The sequence below is a fragment of the Dermacentor albipictus genome, unplaced genomic scaffold (genome assembly GCF_038994185.2).
Source record: "Dermacentor albipictus isolate Rhodes 1998 colony unplaced genomic scaffold, USDA_Dalb.pri_finalv2 scaffold_11, whole genome shotgun sequence".
In the NCBI taxonomy this organism is placed as follows: Eukaryota; Metazoa; Arthropoda; class Arachnida; order Ixodida; family Ixodidae; genus Dermacentor; species Dermacentor albipictus.
The window spans coordinates 10,449,500-10,466,382 of NW_027225565.1; the positions used below are offsets into that span (position 1 = coordinate 10,449,500).

Here is a 16,883-nt window from a genome sequence, read left to right on the forward strand (position 1 = left end):
CTAGCAGCAGTCGCATTTCCTTCACATCGCAAGTTTGAACAGCATGTCGAACAAGTATTCACTCCTGTTCTCAAGCGAGTACAAAATGCAATGTGCAGATTATTGAAAACGCTTTATGCCCAGCCGCAAATCATTCTAAATCCGCGAAAAAAAGAACGGCGAGTTATCGTCGTCCGGCGCACATCATGCATTGCAGTATGCTTTAAAGAAGCCGTGTTTACTTCCAGAATAATGGCATTGCGACGCCAGTTCAAATCTGTCGAAATATTTTGCGGTTTTGCTTTTTCAATGTGGTTAAGCAGCGCTAGAACAAGCGCGCGCACGGGGAAGCAGGGATAAGAGAGGGTGCTGTCTTTCGGCTAGTGTTTATTGTCACGCGCACAAATATATCGGGATCAATCCGCACCAAGTGTCCCAAACGTTTCGCTAGACCATCTACGATTTTCTTATAAAAATTTAGATTTACTACCCTGCTCAGTTATTTCCCATTATATTTAGGTGAAAAAAAATTGTTAGGTGAGGTGTTTCCAAAGTTCGTTGAAGTACGTGAAACATGGTTACGTTGAGAAAAAAAAAATAAGTCAAGCGTTGACAATGCTCTGTCCAGGCTCCTTATCCAAGACACTGGGGTACCATAGATTGGATTACATAGCTGTACCCTTTTATGATAAAAATGAATTTATTACGTTCATTTATTCTACAAAGTAAGTTATATTCAACTTATGTTGATGACGTGCCTATGGGATTTAAATCCTGTAACATAACAATCTGCGAACGAGTTTCAATTTGAGCTGAGCAAAGTGTCGAGATGAGCACAGGGGAATTTATTTAGGCTAAATCCCTTGAAAACCTCTGCGTACTTTTTTTCAAGCAATAGAGGCCTGGTCTGACCCAATACTGAGCTGCATGGTCAACAATTACCTGTGAATAAAGATAACACATTTTTAGGCATCATTTTAGACAAAGCTAGCCTTCATTACACACCTGAAGTACCTTAAGAAGGAAGCCTAGAAACGCAGACAATTACTCTTCTGTCACCCACAATGTGGGGTAGTGGCAGGAAGTGCCTCATGAACCTTTACAAAAGCCTTATTCGAGCACGCTTAGGTTACGGGGCCATAGTGTATCAATCGGCTCCTCCTATCGGCTTGAAGATTATGGATCCTGTCTCACCTAGGTATCCGCCTGGTGACCGGTGCCTTCAGGACAAGTCCTCTAGAGTCTCTGAATTGAAGCTGACGAGTTGTCGCCCCATCTTCAGAGATGATACGCGAGTTTCATGTACTACACTCTTAAACAAATGTACACCCTTTGGGGTGTATTTTTTGCCACATAATAATCGTTCTGTCTTGCCTGCGTTTCCTTCCTTGAAAACGCTGCGCTCGCTACTTTCCTGTCGAGAATGCTCGGTCATGCTGATAACGGGCATGCCGTTCGTGACTTGGAAGTACGGGACTCGCCGCGTTAAAGAAAGGAAATGCGGACAAGACAGACGACGATTACTGTTGTGGCAAAAGGCTGCAATTTCGCTTACGAGTGTACTTTCTGAAAGATCTCAAACCGCGGCCATACGTCACCATACACGAACTGACATCAGCAAAACTGTTTAATAGTCGACCAGCAGCTAGAGAACTATTCTCTCCGTACGTAAGAAAGCTTTCTGAGGCAATGGAATTGCAATTCTTGAGCATACCCTGATAGCCCCAGTGAAACCACTGCCGCTGCGGCGATGACAGCTCATAGAATGATCCAGGTGCACATATTCGAATTCATTTCCTAGAACTTCAGGCGAACTACTCGTGCATAGAATTTTTGACTTATGCTTGTAAGTCAAACGCCGCCGTGTTTTATGCAGCAATCGGTCCATCCTTCTGAGAAACCAATGACCTGCACCCGGAAACGTATTTACGACTGGGGCCTATGTACTATCGGCGTCAAATGAAAGTTGAACAGTGGAGCGCGTGGCCCAAGCATGAGTGAAGATATAGTGTGCGCCGTCCAGTCATTCACCATTGACAGGCGCGCACATCCGGTTTGGCCGCTGTTGTGCCATTACCACAAGCCCGGATTCCGAATCTGCAAGATGCGGAATCTATCCTGCGAGCGCCATAATTCTCCCTTCACAAGACAAGATGCTGCGCCGTCGTGCGGGAGAAGCCTCGGCGAGCAGCGTGTTTAGACGTGTCCGCGTGTGCCAGACGGCCCGGCGCCGCACCTCCCTTGCCTGGAGGTCACCGCGCGCGCGAACTTTGAACCGGGTGGCCAGCGCGGTCGCTGGTTGGACCCCTCGGACGACCGTCGTGTGCTGACTTTGTATTGGGCCGTTTGAGTGACAATGGGCCTCGGGGATTATAAAAGCAGCGACACGCCGCTCGAAAACAGGATCTGCCGACCCCACCGGGAGAGAGTGTCGCTCCCGACTGGGGTGAGATGTGTACGCGTTTTCGCCGGACATCGTCGTGCGAGAACAGTCGCGTTTGTTGTGAGCACTCGGCCCCAGTGCCGACCCGTTCATGTCCTGTATGATAACCTGTATATAATGTATAAAGTCCCTTTTGTTATTCTCATCGACGCCAGGCTCGGAGTCTTCGCTACCAACGCTCTGTCACGAAACGGGTGACGAGCGCTACGGGACCACAAAGCCGTATTCGTGGTGCAGCGGTGCAAGTTCGTAACACTGGCGGCACCGGTTGGATGTCGTAACACTGGTGGCACCGGTTGGAAGTTCGTAACACTGGTGGCACCGGTTGGAAGTTCGTAACACCGCACTACGCGATCCGCCTCTAGTGAGATAATTTTACTTCTGTTCTGGTTCTTACATTTGAAAGGGAGAAAATAAAAAATAAAAAATTAAGCTAAAATATTGCAGTTTACGGCGAGTCTTGTCGCACAGAATGCCGAAGCCACAAGTGCTGTCGGCGAGAACAGCGCGTGATGCAGTTTGCACCGTCATCGCCCGCGCCGCGCGGGCGAATCTACCTTGCGATGACGGTGCAAACTGCACCACGCGCTGTTCTCGCCGACAGCACTTGTGGTTTCGGCGATCTGTGCAACAAGACTCGCCGTAAACTGCAATATTTTAGCTTAATTTTTTATTTTTTATTTTCTCCCTTTCAAATGTAAGAACCAGAACAGAAGTAAAATTATCTCACTAGAGGCGGATCGCGCAGTGCGGCCAAACCAGATGTGCGCGCCTGTCAATGGTGAATGACTGGACGGCGCACACTATATCTTCACTCATGCTTGGGCCACGCGCTCCGCTGTTCAACTTTAATTTGACGCCGATAGTACTATTGTCGGCTGTGAAACATCAGGAAGTCAAATTTGAAAAAAATATTTAATTCTCTAAGCGTCCTAACAGCCTTAATGTCTCTGCGTAAACGCACAAATCCGGTACTTAGTGCGTTTTATTTTGTTCCCCGCACAACGTGCAGTCAACAGCAAAATATTGCGGGATGCGCGAGTGCGTGGCAAAGCGACCCTTCTAGCGGTGAACCCCTGGTGTCGAGGCCGACGCCTGCACGCATGCGCGTCCCTCCGAGACTGCAAGCGTGTATGTTTCCGCGCTTCCTCTGTGCGCGCCCGGCGATATCCGAGTGTAGCCGCGAAGTAGCCCTCTTGCGATATGCGCTGTGGCGGCTTCGACGGGCGAAACTGTGTGAAACGTGTTTAGAAGCGTGAACTTGCGGGCGCCACTGCGGCCGCTTTTTGTCGAGTCACGAGCGCTGACGCATAGGGCCGGCCCGGTGGCGAACGCAAGAAGTCTTTTTTTTTTTCTTGGCTGCACCTTTTCGTGGCCAATCTTCGTTGTTACTTTCTTTTTACGAACGGTGAATTCTACCGCAGGAAAGCGTGACAGAAGACTGTCTCTATAGGAGACCGGCAAGACGAAAATGGACAATTGATTTCCGTTGCATAAACGAAGTTCCGCCGGTCCAAGCCGCCATGGCGCATATCGCAAGAAGGCTACCTCGCGGCTACATTCGGATATCGCCCGGCGCGCAAGGAGGAAGCGCGGAAACATATACACGCTTGCAGTCTCGGAGGGACGCGCATGCGTACAGGCGTCGGTCTCCACACCAGGGGTTCACCGCTAGAAGGGGAGGAGGGTCGCTTTGCCACGGGCTCGCGCATCCCGCAATCTTTTGCTGCTGACTGTACATCTCAGCAGCATGTTTTTTGTATAGCCGCACCACTAAAAAACTGCCAATGAAAGGTGGCGCGATTCTTAACCTTGAGCTAGATTACTGGGTGAGGTGGCCGGTACTTCTACAAGAAATTAAAATGAAGAATTGAATAAATAATACATTTAAGGTAACTCTGTAATTATTTTACTGCACATATTTTAATTACGAATTGTTGCTAGAGGGTATGCATGACATATTCACTTAGAACGCATTCTCAGGAGCACACCGTTTCCGAGATGGTAATTTTTAAAATGTTCGATGAAATGCATTGGCGTTCGTGTTACGTTTGTGCTTCAAAGCATAAAACAGTGTTTTCTTAAAGTGCGTGGAACATCAGTGTATTTTTACCCCAAATTCGACGGCTTATATCTGGAAACCGGTGCCATCCGGATACGTTCCTGGCCCTCAAAAGCGAAAGCGCGACAAATTGATGTCCCACTCTGTCGGCTCAGGATAAGACACACATATGGCACCCACCGTTTTTTGCTGACTGGTAATGAACCTCTAACTTGTGCTAGATGTGGCGAGAGGCTGACAGTCTTCCATGTGTTCCTCGAGTTTCGGGAAGCCGCAGCTGAAACTTTCCTCTAGCATACCGGCAGCACATCCCTCTCCATCTGGTAATGTTTCTTGGTGCAGACCGTTTTGACACCATAGCACGGTTTCCTGAACGATATCATGTTACGTTTCATTAGCCCAATCATTTGGGGGACGCTTGAGCTTCACCTTTAAGAGTGGAACGCGACGTTATTCCAAGACGCCTGGCTGCTTTTCATGCTTCCCGGCAACTGCAGCTTATGTAACCCTAACGTTTACAGGGGAACGCATTCTATAGCGGCGAACGCTATGCACATGGGGCCCTCAATGTATCGCGTAAATAAATTCGTAGCGCATCCTCTCGACAGAGGATGCTATTGCGATAATGTTCTGTATAGCACATGGCTCCAGGCCCTTGAACTTCAAGGGCGTTATTAAGGCAGTATTCCTTGCGAATTTTCGCCTCCGATATATACCAGTATAATTCTTTCGCGGTGTATATTTCGAGTTCATAGTACACCTCATTAGTTATTGCCATAATCTTATTACGTACAGATTTTACGCACTTTACAGCGACTGTTTTTAGGTCCCTTTACAGAAGTCACATCTTCCTCTAATTCGTCGCTTCACTGCCAACTCATTAACACTGACCAGACGCTCTTTGGCCATACTTGGCCCTTGCGCCACAAAACACCATTCATCATCAGTAGGCACACGCAGTGCGGGACTGTAACGTGAACTTCTTCAGCGCCTGAACGCTTGACTCTGTCGCAGTTCCAGTCTTCCTTTCGTAACTCCCAGAGCATACCAGATGCCAGGAGGTCGGGCTTGTGCTATCGGAGTTCACTTCTTTTATCGCAGCCAGTCTTCTATTGAATACAAGGTCTCCTAAGCTTATTTTACACGGGTTTGGCATAAAGTGGATGTAAGTGTCTTTAGCAACTTCGAAAAGAAAAAAAAATGGCCCTTTCCCGCTTCCAGAGCTTTGCGGCTAGTCGCACATGGTAACAAAAATTAGACATGAGACAGGAAGCTTGACTACGTGGCACAGTAGGTGCAATTAGCGGTGCGAGCCTAATTAGCGCCAATATAGTCGAAAATTAATCGCGTTGCACTGCACCCCTTTGAAAATATACGATGCAAATATACGAAATAAGTGAAACATGAACATGAAAAGGAGACAGCGACAGAATTAAGAGATATAATCAACATCTATTCATCGAATTATTTAAATCACCATGCACTTCGACCTAGTGTTCGACAGTTCGTTGGCCCTTTATTATTTCTTACATTCTGATTGACACGCCTCACTGCAGTGGACGAAAGAAATACTTGCCACCAATAGGAGCCAAGATCACAACCCCCGCAATGCGTTTGCAATGCTCTGTCATTCAGCTACGGCGACGGCTGTTCCCACGTCCATTCTTGGGTATTTAACTATGTTCACAGGATCTGACCTTGGGAGCGTTAGCTAATGCCAGTCATGGCATCATGGGCACCGAGGGGCCCGATTTTTATACTCAACAATACGAAGCCAACAGAAAATAAAGGAATACATTAAGCGTAATGTGGCGGTTGAGCTCAAAGGGGAAGTTTTTTCGTCCACTTTCATTTTTCTTTAAGGTATCATTTTTACATGTTTATTAAAACAAGAAATAATGACCCTGTTTTGCTAGGCTTCATTTTTTGTTGGCTTCATAATTTTAGGCGTGCAATGATTTAAATGACATGAATCTGGTGAATGCATATCACGGCATATGATTGCTTCGGATTTCAGCTCGACGTACGCATTTGCTATCAAGCGGAGTATTCATATGAAAGACATATCAGATGGAACATTATCATAATAATTTAGGCACAAAACAAAGCACCGTGTATTTCGCTGACGAACAGCTACAAAGGATGGATACCATGGCTGCTCTCCAAATTATACAGCGGCTCTGAGGCCGACTGACAAGCCTAGTCAAGCGGAACACTTCCAGCAAGAAAGATCTCTCGGCGCTCGCCCTGTGCTTTCACTGTTCTTGTTCACAATGTAGACTCCCCGCCGCGGTGGCTTAGCGGATATGGTGCCACGCTGATAAGTACAAGGTCGTGGGATGAAATCCCGGCCGCGGTGGCGGCATTTCAATGGGGGCGAAATGCAAAAACGTCCGTGTCCCGTGCACTGGGGGCACGTTAATGATGGTGGTCAAAATTAATCCGGAGTTCCCCACTACGGCGTGCCTCCTAATGAAATCATGGTTTCGGCACGTAAAAGCCAAGAAATAGTTCAAAACAATGTATACTAACAATCTCATGTCGGCACTAATCTAAAGCACGCACGTTTATTGACAGCACATGGAAACGCCGAAACACAAGCTGCATTTCATCAATACATAGGCTTGTGAATGCAGTGTTCGCCAACACCTTAAAAATATTCGCACCCTCGAAAGTTTGCAAGGCCAGGTTATATGCCCATGTCTTGAACTACCACGGTGTGCCTCGGATTATACAACAGTCATGATCGCTAGACAACATCTGATTCTGACATACAACATTGTTCTGAACCTCAGAGCACACATTCGACACCTATCGCGTCCCCACTTACTATATTGCTGCTTTCCCGGCGCAGCGACCAAGTCGCATTTTCAAACATTTTTACGACACATCAAGAAAGCCTTCCTTCGAGCTTTACGCCAGAAGCAGGACCACTGATTTGCCTGTGGTGCCTACGACAGCCACAAGTACGCCTAACAATTCCTGTAAGTACGAAGACCAGTCATTCAACAGTATCTCTACGACAGTTGATAATGTCATTATAGAATGAGGCATATGGAAAAAGACCACACATTTACACTGATAGATCTGTGCACACAGCCACCAGCTCCACAGACACTGTTGTCGTACCGGCTTTCGTACTGTCAAGTTCAGCGTCCTACAAAACATCTAGAGTAACGAAACTTGCCACTCTACATGCTGTGGTTAATTACATCGTGCAAGCACAACCTAGAAAGTGGGTCGTTCTTTGTGACTCCAAGGCAGCCCTTCAGAATACGGAATCAGCTTTACAATGCCTCCATCAGCAACTCGTGTTTGATACTAGAGAAGTTATTGAAGCCCTCACGAAGAGACAAATCATCTTCCAATGGCTGTCGGGGCATTGTGGCATCGTCGGTAACGACCCGGCTGCTAGTGCCACCCGTTTAGCTCATACGAGGGCGAATAAGAAAGTATTTGCCGCTATTTCTTTAGCTAAATTACGGCTGTAAATGCGAAGTAAACATATCCATTCCCAGTGGTGGACCGGCGTAGCTCAGCGGCACGGCACTGCTGCCAGTTGTTGGAGGTGGCAGTTCTGCTTCACACGTCCACGGCGTGCAAGCAACGAAGTGCGATTCGCTTTTTCTATGTAGCAAAGGACGAACGTCCATCGAAATTCATAGAGAAATGCAGCGTGCAAGCAACGAAGTGGGATTCGCTTTTTCTATTGAGCAAGGGACGAACGTCTATCGAAATTCATAGAGAAATGCAGTCCACATATGGGGAAAGGCGTCCGGTATGGCAAGTGTGAAGTGGTGGTGTTGCGAGTTCACAAAACGCCGTGAAGACTTGCATGACAACGAGCGTTGGGAGAGGCCGCGTGAGTCACTGGCTGACATTTCCCACGTGGATGGAATGGTGAAAGCTGATCATTGTGTGCGCGCCAAGGACATATCACGTGAGCTTGGCATTTCGTAGAGGTGTGCTTACAACATGGTTCACTGGTTCTTAGGCACCTACCGACATGACACCTTCCGGTACCCTAAGCAGTTACATGACATGACATGATGAAAGGCAAACGAATGTTTGCTTCACTGCATTATCTGCAACGGTAGGCCGAAGAGGGTGAAAGTTTCCTGGACGACATCGTTACTGGCGTGGATACTGAATTTAACGCCGGAATCGAAGCAGCGGAGAATCTTGTCGAAACATCCGGGTTCGCCTGTGGCAAAATAATTCCGTTCAGATCCCTCTGTTGGGAAAGTGATGTTAACGGTCTTCTGGGATCGCAGAGGACCGCTCGTGCTGGATTTCATGCTACAAGCTGCAACCATCAATGCCGACAGTATTGTTCCACATTGCCACGTCTGCTGGTTGCCATCAGGTGAAACCGCCCAAGGATTGTCGATGTGGACAACGGCGTTATTCTCTACGACAATGCGAGACCACATGTGGCAATCAGAACCACCGACAAGCTCCGGTCATTTCACTCAGTCTGGGCCGTCCACCATACGGTCCGCACCTCGCCCCTCGTGATTTCCACGTTTTCGGTCTGCTGAAAAAGTTCCTGGCCGGACAGTAGTTCACGTGCAATGATGAAGCTAAGACAGCATTCCGATGGTGGTTCTACAGTCAGCAGTACGAATTCTACCACAGGGGCATCTCAAATTGAGTCTCCACATCGGTTCACATATTTGATCGAGGACAGTACTATGTGGGAAAATAGTGTAAGGTACGTAGAATTGTACGTATATTTGTAATTACCTGTATGTACATTATTTTGGCTAATAAAAAATACGGGCAAATACTTTCTGATTCGCCCTCGTAAAAGAACAGCTTCCATACCCTTGTGAAGTACAGACGCTGCGAGGGGTCTTCCTTTAATTGCTCAAACCAAGATTCAATAATGCAACACCCCTATTCTCTGTCGTCTCCACCGACCTCTCCCAACGTGCGCAACATTGTGCCGCCTCTCGTTAGGGTTGGCTTTTATGAAAGCTTACTCATCCCATTTTGGAATGTCACACTTATCTGTCACTCAAGCAACTGTGCAAAGGCGATCGCACACATGTTGCCGGTTATGACATAGACTGCGACCTTGTTCAGAGTGTGTTAAACCGATTACACTACAGATAATTCTCCGAAACTCTTTTGGACCATCGACCGGGACTTTGTAATTCTGCGACCATGGGCGCACGCTTACAATGTGGCGCAGGCATTGCTACGGCTCATGAAATTGACTCGCCTCAGTGACAGATTGTGCACGTGGATAGCCGCACTTTTTCGAACGTACACTACCGTCTTCCATCCCACTTTTTTTTTTCTTTTCATCCCTTAATCCACCTTTCCCCCGCGTAGGGCAGCAAACTGGACGCGCGCCTGGCTGACATTGCTATCTTCCTTCTTTTCATCTTCTTCCTCCTTGTGAACACAATAATCGTCTCTCGTCTACAAAACTTGTTCGGATGGGAGCGCATCGAAATGACTACGTTGAATCTCTCTTAAGAGCACTAATGAACAGCTGATTTCTCATATTTTTGGAAGCCATAACTTAGTGCATTAAAGTTGTCTGTTAAGAAAGAAGTCACGCATTCAATTCCCAATCGCGGCGGCTGTACTTTGATGATATCTAAAAGCGCTCATGCACCGCGCTTTGGGCGCACGCTAATAAACGCGATGATGTGACTGTATCCTGAGCCCTGAACTTCGCAGTATCTTTCGGTTATCTCTTGGGTGGATTTGTGGCTCGCTTGGTGTGCGCAGCGAGGGGTGGCAGTGCACCCGCGTTTTATTCAGTTTTTCTGCAAGTTTATAGCATGTCGAAACAGAAAGAGCACACGTTTTTAATTCTTACTTCCAGCTGGTTGCAACATCGACGAAAAGAGCGTCGAATTGTTCAGCGGCTGGCTCTCTACCAATCGACGGTTGCACTCTCTTGAGGTGTCATATTCCTACCGTGGCAAGGAACCTTTAGCTCAAGCGCTGGCAGAGTCAATGCATCGCAACTACGCACTGACGTCCATAGCTCTGGGTGCGGCTGAGAGACCGCACTATGATCACCTCTGTAACCTGGTGAGTACAGTCTACGCGCCCGGTAATGTACCCTGTTTCCTGCGATACTGCCTCGGGGTAAAGTGAGATCAGGATGGCGTAGGGCGTGTGGCGCGGGTTAGCGTGCCCGTTATATATATGTATATGTATGCATATATATGTATATGTGTGTGTAGCCTACCTGTGCTCTATACCTGCCGCGGTTGCTCAGTGGCTGTGGTGTTAGGCTGCTGAGCACGAGGTCGCGGGATCGAATCCCGGCCACGGCGGCCGCATTTCGATGGGGGCGAAATGCGAAAACACCCGTGTACTTAGATTTAGGTGCACGTTAAAGAACCCCAGGTGGTCGAAATTTCCGGAGTCCTCCACGACGGCGTCCCTCATAATCAGAAAGTGGTTTTGGCACGTAAAACTCCATAATTTTTACCTGTGCTGTATCAACCTTTCAGCATGAGTGCGGAATGACTGGTTTCTGTATTGAGCGTGAATTGAAAGGTAGTTAACGCTAGCACATCCCTACAATTCTATCTTTCATTATTTTTTTTTCGTAGCCCACGGAATTGTTTTGATAGTGCTTTTATGTGTTTTGATAGTGTTTTTAAGTGTACTTATCAAGCTAAATTTGAAGCAACAAGATTGTGTGCGATACTGCGACTTCCGCATGCTGAGAGGCCGCCGCTTGTTTGCAACTTCACATAGAAAATAGTGTCGGCCGCTTACTACCGAGCAGAAGAGGCGATTGCTATGATCAAGGGGGATGCTGAGGGCATCTGCTATACCATCAACGCTGAGAATATCTGCTATAGCTCGCCAAGCCTGGTCACATTTGATGTTCTTGTAATTGCGGTCGCGTACGCCCCACAGGACGCGACGCTTCTTTACTGCAGTTATTAGGGCCTCGTTGAAGGTTTCTTCGTCCATTTTAGGTGAATACGATGCGTGAAGGAAACCACGGTAGCACGTGCTTTCTTTGACGCACGCGCCAGTTCTGCCGAGAAAAAAAAAATTGCGCCAGAGAGGTTCCGTAGAGATGCGCAGAGCAGGGCCATCTGGTGGCAAAACCAAAAACCAAGATGCCACGTGACCAAATGCCACGTGACTTACCTGGCCTCTGATTGGCGGACACGCCGCGCGACGCCTTTCTACTTCGAGCAGCAGCACGCGGCGACGCGATTTCGTGACGGATCATGCTGGGCACGTGTCAAAATGACGCGCGCGTCCCACCATCCGCGCCTGAAATCGCGCCATGCGGTTCCGCCTTAACTGTCTCACCTTTATCCGCCACGCTAGCTTAGTGGCTGTGGCGTTTCCCTCCAAACTCGAGGGCCCAGGATCGATCCCATCCGTGGCGGCCGCATTTCGAAAGCCGTGATATGCAGGACGCTCATCAGTTTGGATATCATGGGAGCACGTGGCGAATTCGATGTGCGTGCCGTCTGACGGCGTGGTGCTTTCTGTCAAGAGTGTTCGCGCGTCCATCCTTACTCGGTGGCCTGCTTGTTCTCGCTAATCGCGCCGATGTGCGTGCCATTCATCGGAATTTGCGATCGCCACCGCCAATAGTGCGGACACTGAAGCCACGGTGCAGCGTCCACGATTGCGAAGGTCCAATCTCGGCACCGTTTCCGAATTATAGAAACAAATGGTTGTATTCCCAATCCTAGCAGCTGTCGAACAGTGATATTTTAGCGATCTTAAACACCGGGAACATGCTCCTTCTATTTCTATACATGTTCCTTCCACGGCTGTCTGTAACCCGTTCTACATAGTGGCCCGTTCCCTGCACAAAACCGCTGTGACTGGCCGTACGCCGCCATAACAAAGCGCTATTCAATGCCTTTCTTTCGAAGTGCCAGCGCTTCCAAACATGGTACGAAAGCCAAATGAAAGATTGCAAGCATGGTAACTAAACGACAACGTTCATTTTACGGCAGACAGTTTGTGTTAGGCACGTCCCGTTCTGCCCGAAGCGCGAGCGGTGTTACTTGTCCAGGTAGTCATGGCAGAAGCACCAGCAGTGCGACCAGGCGCTTGCACATTTCGGAGACGGCACCGAGCTCGACCCTAGAGAATCGCTGGTGCGGCGCGGAGGCTGCCGCCCATTCTGATGAACTGCACGCACGTGAGCACGGAGCGAACGAACGAGCAGGATAGCGGGTAAGGGGCGCGCATGCACACTTCGACATTCTCCACAGCAGGCACCACGTCCTCAAGCCGCGCGCATGTGCCCTTTGCCACGCGCTCTGATCACTCTAAACTGAGCATGAGTGCATTTAGATTGAGGTGCGCATTAAAGATAGTTCAGCCGGGCGAAATTATTCCGCAGTCCCCTGCTACGGCGTGCCTCATAACATACGGTTCTGGCTCGTAAATCGCGAGAACGTCTTTTTTTTTTTTTTGCAGGCAATAGGGTGTCAACGTTCTGAAAGGGATAGTCTCCCATACGTAATGTATCCTGAAATTAAGGTGGCGATTGACAGGTGATGTCTCGTAATGACATAAACAAGTACAGAAAAATCAATTTTTAATTCAGGGCAGTCTCGAAAGGATTGCATGAGTCGGCGTACAGCGGCGACACATTTTAACTCGATAGGTTGCCGACCCGCGTCACGTCGCATAAACGCGTATAGCCTATTGCGGAAGTGTAGTGCGGTCTGCCACAAGATTTTTGCGAAGTGCGAAAACTACTGTGTGCTTAAATTTAGGTGCGCGTTAAAGAACCCCAGGTGATCAAAATTAATCCCGAGTCCCCCACTACGGCGTACTTCAGCCACATCGTGGTTTTGGCACGTAAAACCTCTAACGAAAGTAATTGAATTGTAAGTTGCCAACTATTGATCAAAATTTTCCTGTGCAGGGGGAAGAGGAAAAGAATACTAACCGAACATAGGATTTAAAGATTGACTAAATTGCCTTACCGAAGTCAGTACATTACACTGCGAAATTGAGAGCTACCAAGCAAACATTTCTGTTGTTGAAGCCAAAAATGGAATTTAAATTTTTTTTCATTACAACTTGTGAGATAACGCTTTCCGTGTCTAACAATCTCATCATATGCCGCTTCAAAAGATTATCGATTCACTGTAATTACAGCAGCTTTCAACAGCCTCAAATTGACCAACCCGCCTGCGAGCTGCCAACTTTTACATTTCAATACATGTCACCAGATAATCGTTCACACGTTTTCGATTACCAAATCTATGCAACCCCTGGCAGGACTGCACGCAAGAATAGGAGACAAGTTATACAAAAATACAAAGTGGCGAGCCAGAGGGCTGACATGCCTAGAAAACTTGCACCTAATTTCACCCTGCCACTAGCTATGAGAATGGCACCTGACGGCATGCTTCACTCGGCCTTTTACACGTTAGTTGATTCGGCGGCCGTATCGGAAACAAGGATTACAATGAATTCCGTACATCTGATGCGGATTTCTTTGCTCTTGCCTTGGTTAGCGCACACAATTCATGGACGCGATTTGCGCAACGATGCAAGTGCGAGAGTGGAACAAAAACTGGCACTAAGCTCTATCACACTTTTGTCCGCAAGCGTGTCCTGTTTGTTTGAAATCTAAAACACTGAAATTGACTATTTTGCTCTTGTTGGCGAAAAAAGTAACTGATGTGTTAGACATTGAGCGACAAGGGGACGTATGTACACCAGCCTGATAAAGAGTAGGCACTAAGACAGCATTAACACGCTTTCCTGAGTACGCTTTTCGATCATCCAGTAATGTTTTCTTACTGGTTTCATGTTTTGTAAAACTGCATTGAACGGAAAGTTTATCATGCTCACTTGGTTAGAATGATCAATCTTCGCAGAAATCAAATGCGAAGCGTGCTTGACGATTGCGAAATATGATAACGCATGGTACACCTATGCTCTTCGAGAGGCTCGTCAACGGAAATGTGAGATTTCTTACATTCAGTAATTTTAATTATGTAGAACGAAATTAGTGGAACGATGGGCCAAATGAGAAATTGGCATTTCACTAAACTGTGGCTCAGTTGAAGTCATATTGCAATTGAGCCTTCATGTGGTACTTACCGTATTTACTCGATTCTAAGCACCTCCTTTTTTCACGATCGCAATGCCCAAAGTGAGGGGGGTGCTTAGATTCGAAAAATCTAGAATGACCCGCTCCCTCTCTTCGCTGCGACATTACGACGAGATGGGTGCGAGAAATAGCATTTTATTTTGCAAACATTCAAAAGAAAAATTGATGCAGACAGTAAACCCACCGCTTGCGTAGGATGCTCAGTCACTATCACTGCCACTCGAGTTCGTCGCACCGCTTGGACCGCTGCTCTCGGTATCCCACAGCAGGTCGTCTTCCGTTCCGTCGAAGTTGTTTGTGATCGAGCAATTCTTAAATGATTTGACCACAACGACCACTTGGACCCTCTTCCACGCCTCCGAAATCCACTTTGCGATGGTTGATGGGGACGCTTTCTGCAGCTTTCCCGTCGGCGTCTTCTTCCGGTCAGGGTTTCACACCCACTCTTCGTACTCCTGTCGGAGATTGGCTTTGAAGGGCTTGTTGACTGAAACGTCGAGGGGTTGCAGCACTGGCGTCATGCCACCCGGAATCACAACCACGTCGCTATTGATGTTCCGAAGCTTTGTCTTTACCTCCGGGGTCAGATGGCCGCGAAACGCGTCCAACAGAAGCATCAGCCACGTGCCTGCAGGTCTGCCGAGCAATGATTCCAGAGTGAGCAAGCGCGTTAGGCGGCATTGGCTACGCGCTCTCCCTAACAAATAGGGGGGTGCTTAGATTCGCATGCAAACTTTTTTCCTAACTTTTTCGCGAAAAAGAGGGGGGGGGGTTGCTTAGAATCGCGAAAATACGGTATATTCTAAAGTGGCCTCCTGAATGCACCTTAACATCACTGCATGAGATTGAGTGGAGGCTGTGAAATCTTATTAGGGGTTGATGTAAGGCAAAACGATAGTAGGGCAAAGAAACGAATGAACGTTATAAAGACGAAATAAAAAAAATCACCCACATACCTTCGATAATTTCATGCACATAAGATCTAGACAAGATGTTTTAAGGCAGTTGCAGGAACCTGAAGACGTAAGGGCTGCAATGGTTTCAGCATGGACTGCCGCTTGGCTTCTTTTCCCACCGCAGACATGGCGCAACCTAGGACTTCTGCACTGTGCAGCGGGATTCATACTGGGCTGCACTCAGATGCGTGCGGCGAAGGCCTATGGTCTTCTTGCACGACACCCGCTGCTTTTAGAGACGGTCCAAAAAAGTGGTTCCCTTAGCAGCAGTGAGATAAAGGCAAGATTTCGGACAGCCGAGACTCTCCGACGCAGAGAGGTAAGTGCAAGCCATCTCTACCGCATTCAAGCAGTCAACAACCCAAATAGCACGCATGATCACGTGGGTGTCACAAAAGAGATATGGGATGAAAGAAGGAGACACACTTAAGCTGGTTGGCAACCTGGTGGTCAGCAGGGTCTCATACTCACTCCCGTACTTCAACTGCACCAAACAGGAAATACAAGAAGCGGACACAATTTTACGCAAAGCGTACAAAGCAGCACTTCACCTGCCGAACAGTACATCGACAGAGAAACTAATGGCACTTGGTTTAAGCAACACCTTCGAAGAACTAAAAGAAGCCCAAAGTATCGCACACCTCATGAGACTCCAGCAGACCAAAACGGAAAGGGAACTGCTAATAAGGCTAGGCTTCGCGGAATCAAAGAAACCCCAAGAACGGAGGGGATTCCTGATGAATATCGGAAAACATACTGTTAGCCCCCTACCCAAAAACACGGACCCAAACCTCCACACGGCGCGAAGGGACGCAAGGGCGAAATACGTCGAAAAGACCTGGCCACAAAAAACACAACAGTATACATAGATGCTGCAGTATACGCCAAGCAAAGAGGCACAAACATAGTAAAGACAGCTGCCATAGTAATGAGCCAGGACTACAAAGAGATCAGCAGCGCGTCAATGAAGGACTGCTCGGTAACGGAAGCTGAGGAAATAGCCGTACCTCTAGCGGCAGTGGAGGGCTACCGATCCGAAAGGTCTTTAACAATACTCACCGACTCGCAAACTACGTGTCGGAATTACATGAACGGCAGAATAGGACGCAGAGCGCTTCACATCTTCCGCTCCTGCAGGGCTAACAACAGTCAGGCATACAATTTTCTGGGTACCGGGACACGCTGGAATAGAAGGGAACCTAAGGGCGGACAAGGCAGCTCGAGAGCGCACAAACCGAGCGGCCACAAGCACCGACCCCGAGGAACCCATACCAGTCAACCCAAGCTACTCAGACATTTTGAATTACTATAAGGGGGTCCGAATCAAATACCCTCCACCCCACAACAGCCTAA

At 48.0% G+C, this 16,883-nt stretch overlaps 1 protein-coding gene across 6 annotated transcripts in view; it reads left to right on the forward strand.

Annotated features, from left to right (window-relative positions):
• The window catches only part of LOC139051385 (uncharacterized), a 101,136-nt gene that overhangs the window by 63,048 nt on the left and 21,205 nt on the right, over window positions 1-16,883 (forward strand). For 4 of the 6 annotated variants that reach the window (XM_070528401.1, XM_070528403.1, XM_070528404.1 and 1 more), the window contains 2 exons: window positions 10,327-10,538; window positions 15,655-15,849. The exons of 1 other annotated variant lie outside the window; for it this stretch is intronic. In XM_070528401.1, the coding sequence (XP_070384502.1) occupies window positions 10,327-10,538; window positions 15,655-15,849 (407 nt within the window). The remainder of the gene's footprint in view (window positions 1-10,326; window positions 10,539-15,654; window positions 15,850-16,883) is intronic. One more of the 6 variants, XM_070528402.1, reaches the window with a different exon arrangement.